General features: G+C 38.9%; 1 protein-coding gene, 1 long non-coding RNA gene and 1 pseudogene across 2 annotated transcripts; 2 read left to right on the top strand and 1 right to left on the bottom strand.

The window, feature by feature from the left end:
• The first annotated feature begins 92 nt into the window (after positions 1 to 92).
• Positions 93 to 6,645, top strand: LOC131788651 (ciliogenesis and planar polarity effector 2). The gene is made up of 9 exons (XM_059105729.2): positions 93 to 283; positions 358 to 480; positions 604 to 668; positions 1,850 to 1,939; positions 2,241 to 2,293; positions 2,854 to 2,881; positions 3,280 to 3,336; positions 4,049 to 4,195; positions 5,268 to 6,645. The coding sequence occupies exons 1-9, from the start codon at positions 172 to 174 to the stop codon at positions 5,406 to 5,408; spliced, it is 816 nt and encodes a 271-aa protein (XP_058961712.1). The 5' UTR covers positions 93 to 171; the 3' UTR covers positions 5,409 to 6,645.
• Positions 6,646 to 6,667: 22 nt separating this feature from the next.
• On the bottom strand, positions 6,668 to 14,055 carry LOC131788650 (uncharacterized; annotated as a pseudogene).
• Positions 14,056 to 16,781: 2,726 nt separating this feature from the next.
• On the top strand, positions 16,782 to 17,515 carry LOC131788652 (uncharacterized). Its single transcript, XR_009340533.1, has 2 exons — positions 16,782 to 16,874; positions 17,374 to 17,515. It is a non-coding gene; the product is annotated as an uncharacterized lncRNA (long non-coding RNA).
• Positions 17,516 to 18,210: the final 695 nt, after the last annotated feature.

Raw genomic sequence — 18,210 nt, 5'->3', positions numbered from 1 at the left:
GGAGGGAGACTGGCGCGACTACTGATCATGGTCTGAAGAGCCTGCAATATTTACTGTTTTTGCCATCAGTCTACTGAGTCTTGCCATGCGTCAATTATTCCAATATGGCGGTCAAAACATAAAGTGAATTTTGTCTTTTATGCGTATAAGAGGATATAGAATTATTTTCATATGGCGGGTTTTAGACCAAGAGGGTCTATCGTACAGTTCAAATGGCAGGAAACGCCAGAAGGACGAGAGTTTTTAGGAGGAATTTTGCACCGAAACAAAAGAAAATCTTTCGGTAGGCCATGCTCAAAAATTTTAATTATCCAATCATGATTTTGAATGTATTGATGGTTTTTTTCTTATCTTTAGGATTACTTGAGGCCCCAAGCTTACCGCCGCAACTTCCCGTCGAAAATGTGTCCTACAAGATCTTCTTAACGGGGAAGCCAGCTGTTGGAAAAACGAGTACTGTAGCAAAGCTATTAGGGCAAGGTACTGCAGAGCTTTGTGGAAAGTTAATAGCAGTTAATATTTCTTGTTTCGTGGATGTTTGAAGGTGTGTCAACAGGGAGTTTTGTGTTGTCTTATAGAAGAATTTTCTTTGGTCCTCTTTAGAAATTTCCAGTTATCACGTCGAAACTCCAGGTATTCAGACATCGGTGATATACTGGCCAGCAAAAGTGAGTTGAATAATCAGTTGAGCGCTCTGAACTTTGATTCAATTATGGTCCCTTCAAACATTTTTGTAGGCTTCAGGTAAACTGTAGGCACCGGACTGTGGTTGTTCTGTGCACAAGACTTTTTTTCAAGTAAGAGGCACACTGAAATAATTCACACGTAAAGTCAGCTACTAATATGCTATGCACACAAAGATCTGGTCTAGTTTAGCCTAATGCTGCACACTGGAACAAGTTTTTTTAAATTTCTGTATACTTTGGCTAAGTTGTACCTGGTTCGATTTTCTTCTTAAAATTGGGGTTACTTGTTGATTGATCAAGTGATTGCCACAAGAACATTTCCTCCTCCTGCAATAAAGTCAGTGATTGCTCTGGCATTCAGTGAACCACCCTATTCTTCAAAATATGGTTAAAATATCACAAAATGCAGATAAATAATTTATTAAGATCTTTGCAATGTATGCAAATATTCAATCCCTTGGGTTATTTTATCTATAAGGGGTTTTTTTTTGTATCACACTAAACAACCTCAGCATCAGTGCTGTTATGCAGTTTTAAGTTTCTCCATGGTAAGCTTATGTCATAGATTGCTGAACTGCCTTGTGGGAGGTCAAAGGTTAAACCCAGACTGGACCAACACTCAGGGTCTTAAAATAACTGTGGAGATTGTGCTATCTTTGCTGTGACATTTGCAAATAGTTAGACATTCTGGGCTTTTCGGATAAGAGCAATAAACCATAGGCCTCATCTCCTGAAGAACCCAGACGCTTCTAGCAAAGAACATTGCTCCCATTGTTGTGGTTTGGCCTTATTGTTGTTTATACAGTCCCCATTAAAACCACTTTTAAATCTGGACTAGGCCTGAACTGTCTTACTATGGCAAATGGATAAAATGAAAAAAAAGAAAACAGAATTGTTTGCTCACAAGACCATGATGTGTTTTTTTTTTTCTTAAATAAATTAAGATGCAGTCTCTAATAACTAACGTTTTTGATTGGCATGAAAGATATTTGCTAAGATGAGCACAATGCTCTGTTCTATGACTTCATGATCCTCATCAACTTCATATCTTGCTCCATCTAGCAAGAATATCCTAGGTGATGTTTTTTTTACTGACAGTGTACAAACTTTATTCCAAACTTGTTATAGTAATAAACTTTTCTTTAATTCATCTCATTACCTAGCTGAAAGAGAATCAGAAAGTTGTGATGTTTAAGCTTCAATTCTGGGACTGTGGTGAACATGCTATCAGAAAATATGACCATCTGTTACCAGTAAGACACAGTTTGAATTATAGCTGTAATTATTTTCAGGAATTTTTATTTAATTAGTTAATTTTTTTGCCAAAAGAAGGGAATCCTTGTAGTCTAGCCAACTTTCCTACCCCCCTCTGGATGGGAAGCAAAAACAGTGAATTTTACTAAATTAGAGAGTAATCATAAGATGTCTTTATCACCTTGTTGCCACTGAAGTGCAGGGGCAAATTTTGCTTTGTGGATTCACACAAGGCCTTTATGCAGTTTTAGTTTCAGGTCAATGCTTTTTAGTAAATGGAGACCATTGTTCTCTCCATAGGCTCTCAAAGAGAAAGCTGATGCAGCACTTTTCTTGTTCTCATTCACAGACAGGTACACAGTGTGTAATGCTGGTACATTAACCCTTTACACCCTAACATCAGTATGCATATTCCCCATACTGTTTTCTATACATTTCCTAAGGTGCTGACAAAGAGAATTTGTTTAACAATCAAGAGCTTCTTTAGTTGGTGATCAGTTCCTTTATTCTCCTGATCTTAATGTTTGATTCAGGGGTGACATGATAGGGAGAAATTAGATGCCAGTCTCTCTTAGGGGTTGAAGGGTTAACTGTACTTGACAGCTGTTAGCAGTGTACCTTAACTCAAAATATCTGTAAAATGTGTATGAAAATCACATCCAGCTGTGATATGTGAAGTTCTGAATTTTTTTCAATGTTGTGTGAACTTTGAGTGGTTTACAAATCAGGATTCCAAGCTGCAATCAGTTTTGTTGCCATGGCAAATAGAAAATATATCTGGTGACTTAAAAATTTCAGGGAAAGTTGTCAATTGGTGACCAACAGATTTGGAAAAAAAAAAAGAATTAGAAAAGCCTATCAATGTTTGGTTGAATTATCTGATCATCTGAATCATCTGATCTATTTTCTGCAGAGGAAGTTTTGATGATTTGCCAAATCAGGTAAGTCTTTTAAAAGTGAGATAAACTCAGGTCCTTCCTCTTCTTGTTCTGGGAGAGAGTCTGTTAATGATCTGAGTTTTGGTGGAACAGTGGAATGCAACATTCCAGCTATTTCAGACAAAAATAGATAGATAGTTGTTATAGCTAGTCTAAAAAAAGTATGTACATTATTTTCTTGAAGGGAATTTATAAATTCCTGGCAAATGTAATTATGTGTTCTGTTAAAGATACACCACAATGTCAAGTGGTAGTGATTATTTATCCTGAAAACTCGTGTGTTACTCAAATCCAATACCTCTTTGCAGAAATTCCTTTGTTTAGGAATACTTTGTAATAGTAACTATAATAATAAAAAAGAAACATTATTGGTATCTCATTGTGGAATACTTCCTCTGCAGATAAATCGCGTTCTGGATCAAGAAGAGAAGATCTTGCGGATAGCTGTGGCAACTAGATATCCTTTCTTTCAAATACTTCATCAAGCTGGTCAACTCCCTCAGATTCTTTAACAATTTACCTTGTTTCTCAATTTCGTGAAAATCAGGAAAACTCAACGACCTCTGACTAAAACAGAAAGCGATTACCGTTCTTTGATAGAAATAATTTGACCACACCTATAAAGTATTTTTGCCGAACCTATACTTCGTCAGGGATTAAGATATGCTGATAGTGAACTAGAAGCGGGCCACCTGGGATCGTCTGATAATGAAAGAATCCTAGACGTTATATCTATGCGTGCCCGTATTTTCATGTCGTGTTTTGGTGGAAAATGCTTTAAAATAGGTTTTCCGGGTCAAGTTTTGTTTTAACCGTACATGTTTTGGATTTGAAACACATGTCATCTATAAAGTAATCCCTCTTCAACAATTGATATATTAAGCATTCCAGGCTATCTTTTAAGTCTTGTTTTAAGTGGTTTCTAAAATGTTATCGACGGAATTTTCCATCTGTAGGTCCTGGATTTACGCGTGCTCTTTGACCAATCAAGTCAATTGTTTTGTCTGAATGTGATTAGTGAGAAACACTTCAAAAAATACGATTACGAACTGAAGCCCATGCATTCGCACTTAATCCTGATTAACAATAATCCACTTTTTAAGCTTAAAGACGATGCAGCGATCTTCTTGGGGATTTTGTGGTTTGACAGCGACCTTAACTTGAAACAAACTGGACCAGATCTTGAACAGTGATTTCACAGAACAGGAAATTCGAGAGTTTGAAGAACAATGGCAAGTTCCTGTGCTACGAATTGCAAATGTTACTGGTAAACGACTGGCAGATAGTCGCACCTTGGACGGACGGGCAGGAGTCATGGTAAGGGGGCCCGTAGTTACAGAAGATCAACATGTAACTTCTCCCAATTATCTCAAGACAATATGCAGCAGAGAGGAAATGAGAATTGAAAAACTTGTCAACTGGAGGGTGTTTCCTTCATAGTGAGCCAAATTCTCTCAACTTTTTTTCAAGGAAAATGTGGTAGCTGTAAAGGAGAATTTCTGTAATCACACCTCGAAAGGTGACGATTAACCCTTGAACTCCCATTACAATATCAGTACAATATCAACCAAACAAGTGATGGGATTAAAGAAACAATTGAATTAGGGGATTATCTTATTGGTTGAACCAATGCCAAATTCTCCGAACTTTCATTATAGTAGTTGTATGGCATGGAGTAAGGAGAATTACTGGTGAGATCTTGGGAGAGGGAAGGTTAAGTTGAATAAGCGCAAACAATGTGTGTGTTTGTGATGAAATGATGGGTGAAAACACGGAATGCTCTGTAAATGCAAGGAGGTCATGGGGAAGAAGAAGAAGCTTATCAAGCCTGACGTAAAATCAATTGGGATTAACTTTAATGGCTTCTGAGCTTAATCGATTAACGTTATGAAGTCGTACACTTGTGGCTGTGGTTTTTCCAAAGCCGATTATAGCATTTAGGCTGATCCAGAATTATCTGCGAGTTTTTTTTCAGGGGTTTAGTGGTAAACCTGAAAGACGAAAATATGCCTGGTAACAGAAAGGTCCTTGAAAAATTGCCAATGTCTTTCACTTCTTTTGCTGTAATAACTGGGTCTGTCTTGTTATAATTGTTATAATTCGCCTGGCATCAAACATGCCTAAAAAAACTAAATTTAGAAACGTGAAAACTCGCGCTGGAGCTCATTATTGATACCGTCTTTCTTTCTCCTCCATTAAGGGTAGAATTTTGTTTATTTTTAGTTCGGCGTTAAATCAAGAGAATGAGAAATAGATTACGAAATATTTCCCGCAGTTTTTTAAGGGCCCCAGACTTGTCTCGGTCTATGAAAAAAGCAAAAAGACAAAAAAAAAACATGCAGATCTATGGGAGGCGAATGACACTTAAATAATCCTCCTCTGTTCTTAGGAAGTGGCTCCTTTTCTGAATTCTTTGGTTGAGTTACTGTTGCAACGTGATCAGGTGACAGTTTCCACCTCAGCTGGACGGAAGGTTACTCGTCATTCCGCTGGGTCGCGGTCCTCTGCTGAGTTCAAGATTTACATTTGACATTCCAGTGGTTTGTTATATCTATTATATTTCTCGAGCTGAGTCTTCCCGAAGGGAGATAAGGAAAAAGATTGTTTGGAAATTTCGCATCGTCAAAGTTACGATCTTTAATGTCGTGATTGGTCATTTAACAGATGCCAGGTGCGGAAAAAGGTATCAAATATACGGAAAATACAGGGAACACGTGACCTACTCGCTCCTAAGGCTGTGTCATATCATGCAAGGGAATAGTGCCGAGTGCGGGGAAATGCCTGACCAAGTGTCAAAGTCACATGGAACCAAATGTGTCACGGGTAGCATGGAACCTGTGACAAACACTTGAAATGTTGTATACTTCGTATCATGGAACAAGTGACGAAGACGGGACGCGTCGTAAACTCGGTAACATGGAACCAGTGACAAACAGGTGATGGAGTAAGAATCTCGGTAACATGGAACTTGTGACACGCGTATGAAAACACCGAACCAGAGTCAAGCAGGGAAACTTTGCTAAGCGCGGGGAGTACATGACTATTGTGTCAATGTGCTAAATGGAAAATTCATGACCGTAGTCAAGCGAGTGAACAGTGCAAACCGCGGGAAATACGTAACCACGGTGTCGATGTATTAGCGCGGCTAACTCGGAAGTCAGTTGTCTGGCACTGCTTGGGGGCAGTCTTAGTTTGAAAACATTGAAAAATAAATGCTAAATGGAAGTGTGAATGTTTTACAATGGATTTTACTTTTAAACTTCGTTGCATAAATATTTATCCTAGACAATTCCAGTTCATATATTACTCAATACTTAGTCTTAAAGTTGTTACTTTTATATCTTATAACAACACGCTCTTTCGTAATCACTTAGGTATAACTTACAAAATATTTCAAACGAAATGCGGTCAGTGCGTTTGTCACTACCTACTCATAACACGTATGTTCGCTACGGATGGAAATAAGAAAATTTACGATACAGATGTCTATGTGATTGCTGGTATACTTCGTGTTGAGCCAGAAATACGAGAGAAGTCTAGTTTCAAGTGAACGAAGTCTTCGTTTTCCTTTTCCTATACAAGGATTCGAAAGCCAACTTGGAGTTTTTTGTCTTTTCTCAGCTGTTGACCGAGTAGACTTTGGGTTGCTTGGTTAAATTGTTTATAAGTTCTTTCAATCATCTTCGAATACAAAACAAGTCTTTTAACTCTACTACTCATCGAGTCAGAACTTTCAGTGTAGACGAAGTGTTGAAGCGTTTCCTTAAAGAAAACTTGTCTATTTTACACTGTCGTGTAATCTGTTAGTTTTGGAAATTTCTCCACTACTTAAGTAGCTCGTTAAAACCAAGCTATTGTTTTAAAGTTATGAATTATATAATGGTGCGCACAACTCGTTAATACGACCGAAATGATAAATTTATTAATGAGTGAACCTAAAATGTCTGGAAATTTCCAAATACTTAAAAATGTATCTTAACAGATACCATTTATTTTGAAAACGTTCAAATTAAAAGGCGATTCAAATGAATCGAACAAATACTTCTCTTAGAGAAATGCGGTTGTTTGTCGTTTTATGTTTTTTTCAACTCGAATAAATTATCCAAACTTCGACAAAATTGCTTGAACGCTGGTCTAAATGCACATATTTTGAATAAGTGTAAATTGTAAACAACCTCACTCGCCTTCTTTGATTCCCTATTCCCTTCTCTCCCCCTCAGCAATGTTAGCAGGGGGAAAATTTTGAAGTTGTCGCATCCATTTTATTAAAGGAGGGGTTTTTTGTTTAGTATTTGTAGAGGATTGAAGCACCAATCGAAAACGTAAAACTTCACCTTTTTTTCGCAAATAACTACAAAAACAAGTATTCGAGATAAACGCGACTATACTACGAGATAAACGATACTTTGAACGTTGCTTGGCTAAGAATTTATGTTGTTTACTTCGTGTCTAGAAACACTTTTGATATAATATAACTTATAATTTGGATGAATTCTAACCGAATGCGCGTTTATGTAAACAATAGCTTCCATTTACGGCGAAAATATGTTCGGGTTTTTGTCCGAGGACATCATCTCTTCCGAGATGCGAACAGTTTGTTAATGTCCAAAGAAAAATGCACGAGATCTTTTCGCGCCAAATGAAGCCTAATGTGACTATTATCCATCAAACATTTTCGTAACACACTGGAAAAAAATGTTAACGGATAGCTTACTGTTTGCTGCGTGTGGATGTCTACTTCTGAGAGTTCTCTCGTTCGACTTTGTGAACGAAAACGCATGTCCTTTCTTATGTGACAACAGCTACACGCTTTCATCTTGAATGAAGACTTTTATCGTGGTGGACGTAAGGTTTGCAAATTAGGGAATATCACTCTGGGTATATCACGGATACTCCCTAGTTTGAGCTAGGATAAACACGGTCAACCGTTCGCGAGCGAAAATGATTGATGAATCACAATTTTAAATCTATCACGTGTACAGTTCGATAGATTGTTACTTGCCCGGCTTCTGCACACGATGAGCACTTCTTAAACCTTATTCTGGTTCTGTTCTGTCGTGAAGGGGCACTTTTCTTCCCCTCTGCATTTGAATCTTGAGAAATAACACTCAGCCTCATTTGAACGCCAGTCGGATCCCACTCAAGGCTGTATCGATGAGCTGGGTCAAGTCTCACTTGGACGCACTCCACATGGTCAGCGGAGTCCGCTTTTCTCTCAGGCCCAGGACTCGGTGGGGTGTGGGGGTAGGTCGGGTATAGGCTGAGGGGGTGGGGGTGGCGGCGGAGCCATGACTTCTTCATCACCATACTCGTAAGCGCAAGATGGATCCCATTCTAAACTTGACTTAGATACCCGCGATACCGTGAAGCGGTGCTGATTCGATTTTTCTGCTTTAGTCCTGTCGGAAGGTCCGTGAGTTTATCGCCCTCCTCAAGTTGGGCCACCTTCTAGTGGGAGACTGAGGAGAAGTACATCGGGGCTCATAAGCTGGTGAGCCAGATTCACTCTCCAAGCTGATCGCAGGATTCTCGTACTCCTTATCCTTCTGCATGTTTTGATGAAGTATCTGTGTGACTATTACCAGCTTTCTTTTTCTTTTGTCGCTTATCTTTATTTTTGATTTCGGGGCAACGGGTTTAATGACTAAAAACGTCGCTAGCCGCTCCCAGTCCGTCGCTTATTTGCAGATTTAGGAGAGTTGGGTCCATCTTGTTTAGCTTTCTCTTCACACATTGTGGACCTTGAAGACGTTGGTGATGTAACATCTTCATGAATTCTAAACCATCCGATCCGGCCTCGAAACACCAAAACACCGTTGCGTTTTTCTTTCGAACGCTCTTTAGGCTTTTTGTCCCAGAAACGCACAGGTGAAAGAGGTCTCAATGGACTCCTGTTGCCATCACGGGCGTTCAAATTCTTCGATATCTTTCCCTTCTAAGAGCGATTTAGTCCGTTTGTGAGGAGGCGGCAACTCGGTTTTGGAATCGTCGTGCGTCGGAACGCATTCGAGAGTCTTCGGCCGCTTTTTCAGCTTAGGCGATAGAACACGAACAATAATATCACGCACTGGGCTCATTCGTCGATCTCTCTTCGTGTTTTGATTTTCATTCTCTTGTTGATTCACCTTTAACGTCGTCGCCATCGCATTGGTCCAATGAAGGACCCGCGCATCCTTTAGAAAGACGATGTCTTTTCGCGTCTTTTCATAGAATTGCCTTTTTTCTTTTGATGTTGAAGGCACGGAGTAATTGATGAAATATCGCTCGACAGTGTCGAGTTTCCGTCGTTGATTTGCAGAAGTGCATTTGGTGAACTTGGAGACATGCTGGGGCATTCGCTGCTCAGCCAAGTTACATGGTGTCGGAGGATATCGTACCGCAATCACTCACTCCTTCGTCTTGCACTCGGCCGACCCTCGTCAAAGTGCTTGGAGACGACGGAGCTGAGTGTAACAGAACAACAGCTTCTTCGTGACGAGAGTTGGTAGGAGATTTATTGGTAATTATCACTGCGCCTTCGGCCTTGGAGAATTCAAAGCCTCTTCTTTGCTGCTCCGGTTCTTGTCTAATTTCAGTAACAAGTAATACTTTTACACAAGCTTCTTTGTTGATGGGGCTTTAACTTCTACCACGGAATAAAGATTCTAGCGATTTCTTTGAAGGTAAAGGGCCCATTTCTGTATCACGTTTTCTGTCTTTACTATCATCTGCTTCCAACTCGTCCTCTTTCTGTTCTTTTCGGCAGGACAAAGCGCGGTACAGATTTCCAAATGATCGTTATCAAATGAATACAGGAATGTATGAAGGCAAGCGTTTAAAGAAAGCGAAATAGCCATACTTTGCATAGCTACTGTTTCAGTTAATATTGCAGGAACTGTGGAGAGAATAAGCGTGTACGGAACTGCCCAGGCGAAAAAGTCGATAATACAAGAAGGAACATGCGAACAGTGTTTTATAATCCGTTGTCGCTGATAGTACAGGATCTCTACGTGGTGCTCGGCAAATCATAAAAATATGAAGGAATATAAGTACCACGCCAATACTAACAAGCGTCAAATTTATTCCTCTGTTATGTCTGTGAAGGATTTTCCACTGCCCAACTGTAGAGCAAAGATAGCCCCCAGTTTCCCGCTTTAGTCCAGCAGAACAACTGTGGCTATGGTTGGCAAATATCCAACTCTCGAACACATAGCCCACAGGCTCGGCTAAGTATTTCAATATAATGAGCAGATTTGATTATGACAACGAGAAATCGCTCCACTGTGACGGCCCAGCAAAAGAGAAAGGCACAATAAGCTATAGAGGCCGATGTAGCTTGACGATGAACAGCGGCAGCACAAAGCTTGGCTTCCGGGTCATCGTTCTTTATGGCATGCTCGGACGAGTTCTTTCGTATGTAACGCGTATCGAGATACCGTTAGCTAGGACAAGGGTGCGTCACCAATAAGGATGTGTCTCCCGAGGCAGTAGATTCATGTACCGAAGAATACAAAGAGCGTGCACAAGGCGAACTTGCGCTGTTGCAGTAACAAGCAAGGTCCCCGCAGAAAACAGAGGAGATTGGAGGCGACTGGCGGGAGAAAGACTCGAAAGTCGCATTAACGCCAATTTTACTCCAAGTGTTTTCACCAAATCATCCCTGGCCTAACATGTGTTTATTTGTTTTTAGGAAGCTACACAAAATGACCTCTGATCTTCTTCTGTTTGTTGCGCTGTGCATCTTGGCAAGTACGCACGAATGGGTAGGAAATGGATGAGAGCTTCATGACATCTTCTATGATGTCCATAGCGTCATTGCAGACGGGGTGGTAATCATTTGCCATACAATCGTCTGTAGGCTTTTTTGATCTCGCAATGGACTGTTTCCTGTTTTATATCTGCTGGTTACGTGAATGGAGAGGTTGAGTCCTGTTACGAAATTCTCGGACAGATTTTGAAGATTTTGCTATCCACGCCGATGATTTGCAGAGATGGAAGACTTTCGAACACGTCTTGGTCTATAATAAGCTGCCCGTTGTCCTTCAGCTTTCTGAAAGAAACTACCGGTTGTAATATCGATTAAAACGAGAACGTTGTCCTGAATTAACTTATAGAGAAATTTTCAATGTGTGTCGAAAGTCAGCCGGGACTGCTGTGGCTTTGCTGTTTCTTATATTTAATTGGTCCAGAAAACTCGTACCATCTTTCTCAACGCAAAACTTAGGAAACAATCGCGACTGGGTCATTAGCGATGTTCCCGCGCTTCAAGCAGTTGGCTGGTTTTCAATTGACCTATTATTGGCTAATGGATATAAAACTTTGCTAGGGATTGTTCCCTGGGATGTACTTTGGTTTGGACACTCAATTGACGTCTCGAACGCTCCTTTACTATGATTGTCAATATTATGGCTGGACTATACAATTTCGGAAATTCGTGAAAGAAAAGAACTTTTTGCCAAAAAAAGAAACAAGTAGTTAGACACGACATATCGCCAAAGAGCATGAACATCACTTTTTAAAACACAACGCATGGTGACCTTAGGCCCTGTACATGTTGAAATGTTTTCCTTTGACAAGTGTTCCCTGGTTGTATGTCCTACGCAGTATGTGCTGATGGAAATTTAGGAAAACGTTTTAACCTTGCTAAGCCCATTCGTTTAATGAGAAAACTGGCATGCTACTTTGAAACTTTCATAGTCGATAATTTGTAAAGGGTTGAAGGGAAATCTGTCTACAATAACTTCTCGTTGAAAAGTGATCCAGCCAAGGTTAATGCCAGTGTAAATGAGGCTCAAAAATATTTTATATCAAATAATCTAAGCTGTCATCACACATTACGATGGAAATAGAAATAGAAGAAAACCAATACATACAATTCTCGAAGATTGCGAAGTCCTCTGAAGGAATGTCTCGATAGATATCTGATAGAATTGTTTGCGAGAGATCTGCAAAGAACAAACGATATGTGTATTAATTCAATGAGAGATTCTATATTTAAGTTCCTTTAATCGTTCGTGTTCTCTTTTAGCCTCAACATGCAACATGAATATATCACGAGTACTCACAGGTATCGCAGCGAAGTAAAGTTTTCAAATGTTCCTGGAGGAATCTTTGTGATGTCATCTGACGAGAGATCACTGGAAGAAAAATCAAGATAAACCACAAAATTGGACTTCTCATAATACGGACATATTTAGAATTCTGGGAAATATCCAGAGAGAAAATCACCCCACAAAGGGTTAATTATCAACCTAACCTTGACCTGGCACAACTGGGTGACAAGTCAATGACTGTGAGATTTTTGGTGAATTCAACACTGGCTAAGGTTAAGTGCATTCTTGTTTTGTTTCTTTCGTCAGTTTCGGAATTTTCGCTTTTCACATCACTTTAACAGTCATATCAACTAAGCCTCCACATTATTCTTACGTTTAAACGATGAAATCATGTAGTAGAAACTGTCAACAATATTGAAAAACGAAAGTTATCATGTTTCGCGTGGAAAATTTTCCTCGAGGATAGCGGCTGTTGTAAATAAACTATCTCGGTTCGTTTTGCAATAAATGACCAACCTTTGAACCTCATTTTAATTATATATCTTCATATATATACCTATGTTTAGTATTAAATCATCTTTACTTAAAAGCTGTAAGAAATAGAAGTTTAGACAGGTCTAGTACCTTTTAAATACAGAGAAAGCTTCGCTGTACGAGTTCCTTTTTGACTACAATGATGTCCAAAATGAAGTGGTGCCGAATTCAATCCTCTCAATCCCAAGATCTCATTAATAATTCTTCTTAGTGTCTGCCATACAATTCTTTTGATATTACTTCGGAGAACTTGGTATTGGATCAACTAATAATTCCCTAGTTGATACCTTCATTTGTTCTCATCACTTGTCTACTTGAAATTGTATTAACATTGTAAGGAGAAATTCTGTCTTGGTCACCCATGAGAGTTAAAGGGTCCCTGATGCTTTGAATAAACAGTGTTCGCAAATTCTATAAATTTTTTAATCGAAGCGATCTCTTTTCGGGGAAACCCAACAGTAAGGGTATCAGTCGTTTAATCGCCTTTTGTTTTAACAATTACACTTTTTTTTCATTAATAATTTTCAGTAAGAACAGCTCCAAAACCTGCGTGTTCATTTAAAATTAAAATTGCACTCCGCCATCATAAAAGTCCCTCAAGTTTGGGGCAATCTAAGCGCTCTAACTTGAAAGATTAAACTCAAATATTGGCTTCCAATTTTCACAAATAATTTTAGAGCATTTTTAGTTTTCTTTGCTATGTTGCTTGTAGTTGCGTGTTTGATATCTGTAATTACGTTATTAAATTGATTCGAACACTTTAAACGAAAACCATATCTTCCATTAAATAGCAAGCGTACGTGCTCAGTAATTAACTTTTCTTCTGTTTTCCTCCTTTCATTTCCGGATCACAAAAACTGAATTTAGTTACTGGAAACAGTTCGAGTTACTTCCCCGAAAAACAAATATTTTGATGCCACTAATCTCCTTTGCATATGAATGTGCTACACTTAACTTTGGCCACCCAAGCCCGATCTGTGAAAGAAAACGTTCCATATATTTCAACGTTTCTTTCACTTTTATTTTTAAGGTCACGTTTTGCGGTTTTACAAGATGACCTGGCCGAGGATGTAAGAAACAAAAAGTCTTTCATACTTTTAAGCTGAAAAACAGATTTAAGCTTGTTTTTCTTTGCATTAGACTTCAGTGTCTAGTTTAAAGTTAGCAAAACCCATTCCAAATCTTCACTTCTTCCTCGCAAGACATCACTGAGAATTAATTAGTTTATGATAAATCATATTTCTTCTTCAGAAGAGCTCGAATTAACTATTACTTCAAAAAGTTCCTTTTACGACTTCGTCATATTCATTGTCTCAACTTTAATTTTAAATTTATTTTTTAAGACAAACCATGCACGTTAGTGCGGACTATGCCGGTGCGTATATCTCTGTGATAAGCTCAGTCCAACGCTTTGCGTTTAAATATACTTACAGTCGCGTTATATTGGTAGGTAAAATCTTCTTTAAGATTCTCAAGTCTTTCACTTTGCACCGGATCGTCTCCCCACAACTGCACTGTTTCGGACAGTCAAACGCCAAACAACGACTGAGGCATAGAAGCACAGCAAAAGCGACCAGAGAAGCGTTCATCTTGCGTGAATCCTCAAGCGAAGTCACTGGCTGTTTGCAAACAAAACCAAGAAAAAATCATTAGATTCGCGGCGCCATGACAATCACGCGAGATTGTGACAGATAACGAACGAATAAGAGTGACATTAATAACCCATACCGAACCGATAAGGAGTTGATAAGCACATGCGACGACTCTTCGGTCACTTTTCAAATCGAAGCAGGGGTTTTCTAGCGCGCGCGTTTGTTTTATTTCGTTTAACACAATACTAGCAGACGCTCTCCCAGGTAGAGTATAAGTATGTTTGATGTGCGCTTTTGGAAGCGTCTGGACAGCGTAGTATTCAAGTGCGTGAAATACGACACTTATCACCCAAGTGTATAATACAGTGTTTATTTTAGGGGGAGAAATGGATATGGGACCGCCTAAAGCCAATATGAGTTTGGCAGGTGTACCGAATAGGACTCAAAGAAAACGCTTGTCACGAAATTTCTTAAAGTAAATCATGTGAGGAATTAGGAAAAGTTTCAGTCGACATAGGGAAAAGCTACAGCCGCCTTTTCGAGTCAAATAAACAATTCGTAAATATTCAATGCCTTGAAAGTTGTTATTATTCACTCCTAAATTTTGCGATGCCAAAAGTTCGGATCTCGTAAATAATAACGTAATTGGATTACTTCGCTACCCTTTGCAGTAACGATTAACTAACAAAAAGGGAAAAGCTCTTACTAATAAGGTTCCTCCTAACGAGAAAAATTCCAAATTTCATTAATAAGTACTAGCTTGTTTGGTTATCAACGATGCAGCTTATTCGTAAGACTTAGGAATCATTTCTGCGAATGGTTTATGGTTAGATAAACAATTCCAGAGTTCTTGAAAAAACTCTCTCTTGCTTTTAAATTATCCCGACAGTGCTAACGAAAACATAAAAAAGTCAAGTGTCCAGTGACCCTGTACTTAGCGCCTTATACGCGGTGCGAGCTTCAGTTGAAAACAGTGTCTTTAAATAACTGAGCGATTTTTAATTTGTACTGGGTAAAAGCATAATCATGCGGTAACCAGCCAAAAATCCTCAGATCACTTCATCGTACAGAATGAACCTTTCATTTGATATCCTAGCTTTAGGCTTTGCCTGGCAAAGCAAATATTTCAAGTATAAAGTTTCTTTAACAAATAGGGCAACTGGACGAAGATTTATCCCCTTATTTCATTTACATTTCCTAAAAATATTTTCGACCGTGAGTGAAACAAGTTATGGCCGGATGTTGTCCACAAAGTTTCATAATAATACAAAATGGCCTAGTACAACACAGAGCCACCTTAATTACGCATTAAAATTCACGGTGTCGTGAAGAACTAGCCATTGTTAGGGTTACAATTTACACTTAAAACCCCACACACTTGACGGTAATCGAAGGACGATGATTTTTTAATGAAAATAATTGACACGATACGCCTGTCCTCAGAAGATAAACGATAATTTAATTGGCGAAAATTGACAACAATTTTCCAAAATTTATGTGTGTCAGAAATGTCAACCAGCACGAAAGGTGCCAACATTCATTTTCCGTTCGGCACCTGTATGTTCTATGAGGATGTCAAAACCACATATAGCAGTGAACACCTAAAGTAGTCATCACTAAAGCCATCTTAGGGTTATCCAGTTGGTATATTCTCATTACGACTCGGTGGCCATTTTCCCCGGGTGCCCAAAATATCATAGTGTCTGCTTAACTTGTCAACTGTTATCTACTGATAACTGTTCGCCTTGCCTCGCCGCGCCTCTGTTTCTCTCCCTTATCCCAAAACAGACCTATTTTTTGTACCTTATCTCTCGTTAGGATGCGTCATTTTAAAAACCCGTTGTTTAATAGTCACGTATACAAGCTTGAGAAGCCTCTAATATTGTCAAAACCTAGACGAAATCTTTGTCTTAACTCTAGCCTTGAGTTGTTTTCAAGAGGTGCTTTCGAAAGTCTGTGCTAGCTAGAAATGGCGACGAAAGCACGAAACTTTGCTTTAAAAAGCGTAATTTCAGTCGAATAACACTCTCCTGTCAGCTGTAAAAAGGCCAAGTTTTTGCCCAAGGGGTGCTTAAACAATAATTGCACTCTGTATCAGGAGCGTAACAACGAATGCCTCTTTGGCCTGAGATTGTCCAGCCTTGTGAGCACCGGCGCATATTTGGATACCAGACTTACTTCAAGTCAAAAGAAACAAGTCGTGTAAAAACAATAACAAACAAAACTCGTTTGTTAGTTTACGTGAAAGTGTGTGGAAGAGATTTGGCTAGAGAAATGAAAAATTTCTAGACAGCGAATGTCCTCCAGACATTTCGTCTGTAAGAATGTGCTTATGTAACGTCGATTAAATGACATTGGCACTCTGGTTTTAGTGTCAATATACCATTTGTTTCGGGGCGATTTTATCATCTTCTCAACATCACTTGCTTTTAATCTATGATCCTTATCAGTTAAAACAACAAAATCCGCCAAACTACCTATGCTAAACTGCACGCAATGAGGTTTCTTGTTTATGAGCGAAAAAAATCTTTGCCTCACCTATATTAGTAGTTCCTATAAAATGTGTGGTGTACCGAGTTTGATGTAAAGTAATCTGAAGTGCGTACGACGTGCCTGATGACTCCACACACCAGCTCCAACAGACTGAACATCGAGAGAAGATTTAACTAACGCAGTTAACTGCTGATTATCATATCTCAATCACGTTTTTAAGAGAAGAATCTATTTCTGCTGTGAGATCGTTTATCACTTGTCGAGTTGCCTTAAATTTTTGACACGCTAAGTGGGCTAAAGCTGGAGAAGACACAAACAAACTTGTTTCACAAGATGGTTGTTTGGGTATGTAATTAGCTGCAAATTCACCAGCTACGCTCATTTAACGTGATTTAGGTGTCCATAAGTAGATAATTTTTCTTCTTAGGGATGTCTTAAACCCTGCATGCTTAGGAGTCAAATAATCTCAAGCAATGAAGTGTGAACTTCTATAGAAAAAACGAATGACTTTCCGTGACATGTGTTGGCAACTATATGCTACAATCAAGCACAAACACATTATCAAAAAGGACCTTCTCTATTCTTTTGTTCCGACATTATGGAGCATAAACAACCACAGAAACCTAGTTATTATTATTGTTATTTAAACTGTTAATGTTGACGTGTAACGATCTGATACGCAGATGGAGCAAACCGACCCAAATTGGCTTACATTACCTTGTAGGTTATTTATCGACCTCAATGACCTATTTCACGTCATTTCATGATTATAAACGCGACTTTCTCCGTTACTCGTCTTCCTTTTGGTTTAATCTTGAGAGGAGTGTTTTCCCTTTTTTTTTAGAACAATGAAACAATAGAATGGTTCATGAACTAACAGACGAAAGGATTCTGTAACCACCCGCGCCCGAGAAAGAGATTCAAGTTATCACCAGCCTTTAGAAAAGTAACCCCAGAATTAAAAACAGATGTAACGTTGCAACTCATTAACTCTTGTAACTCTTGTTTTGAAGCTTGCACAAAACTCCTACCCAAGTCGCAGCTCAAGTTGATTTTTTACATAAGAAAATATCCATAGGAAAAAAATAGCGTATCATGCGCTTTCCATAATCGAGCGCTTGCTTAACAAAATGAAGGAATTTGTCTATTTCTCTATTCTCCCGAGAGTTTCTCTCGTTATGCTCAATTTTGCCCCAGTTACAGTTGCGACGTTTGACTGAAAGTAAAAATAAAGTTGTTCTTTAAATAAAAAGCAACACCCACGTCTTAAATGGCTTTACAAGCACGTTATTTCCGTGTGGGCTATTGCTGCAGTTTAGGTCATTAAAAGAGAGAGCGGGATGATAGACAACAGCTAAGAGGTTGACGCATCGATTGAAGTCTCCTCAGTTATGAAAGAGAATGCTTAAGACAATTGATACAACTGACCCTTTTTTAGTCCTTTAAGACAGCTGGTCTCAGCGAGCTCATCTTTTTCAAAGTGTACTTTATGTCCGTTTGGCACATTAGTAGTTATGAATGAAGTTTACGATGGCTTGCAGCCCAGTGTTGAATGACATACAATCCATTCATAAACAAACATTATGCATAATGACGTCATAAGCCTTGATCAGTGTAATGTTTATAAAAAACTCGGTGGAGTGCATTTATGTTAAGATGTATCCAAAAGCTTGCCTAAGTA

This window comes from Pocillopora verrucosa, chromosome 9 (genome assembly GCF_036669915.1).
Source record: "Pocillopora verrucosa isolate sample1 chromosome 9, ASM3666991v2, whole genome shotgun sequence".
In the NCBI taxonomy this organism is placed as follows: Eukaryota; Metazoa; Cnidaria; class Anthozoa; order Scleractinia; family Pocilloporidae; genus Pocillopora; species Pocillopora verrucosa.
Note: the sequence above shows the minus strand (reverse complement) of the source record. Positions and strands in the feature narration are given on the sequence as shown.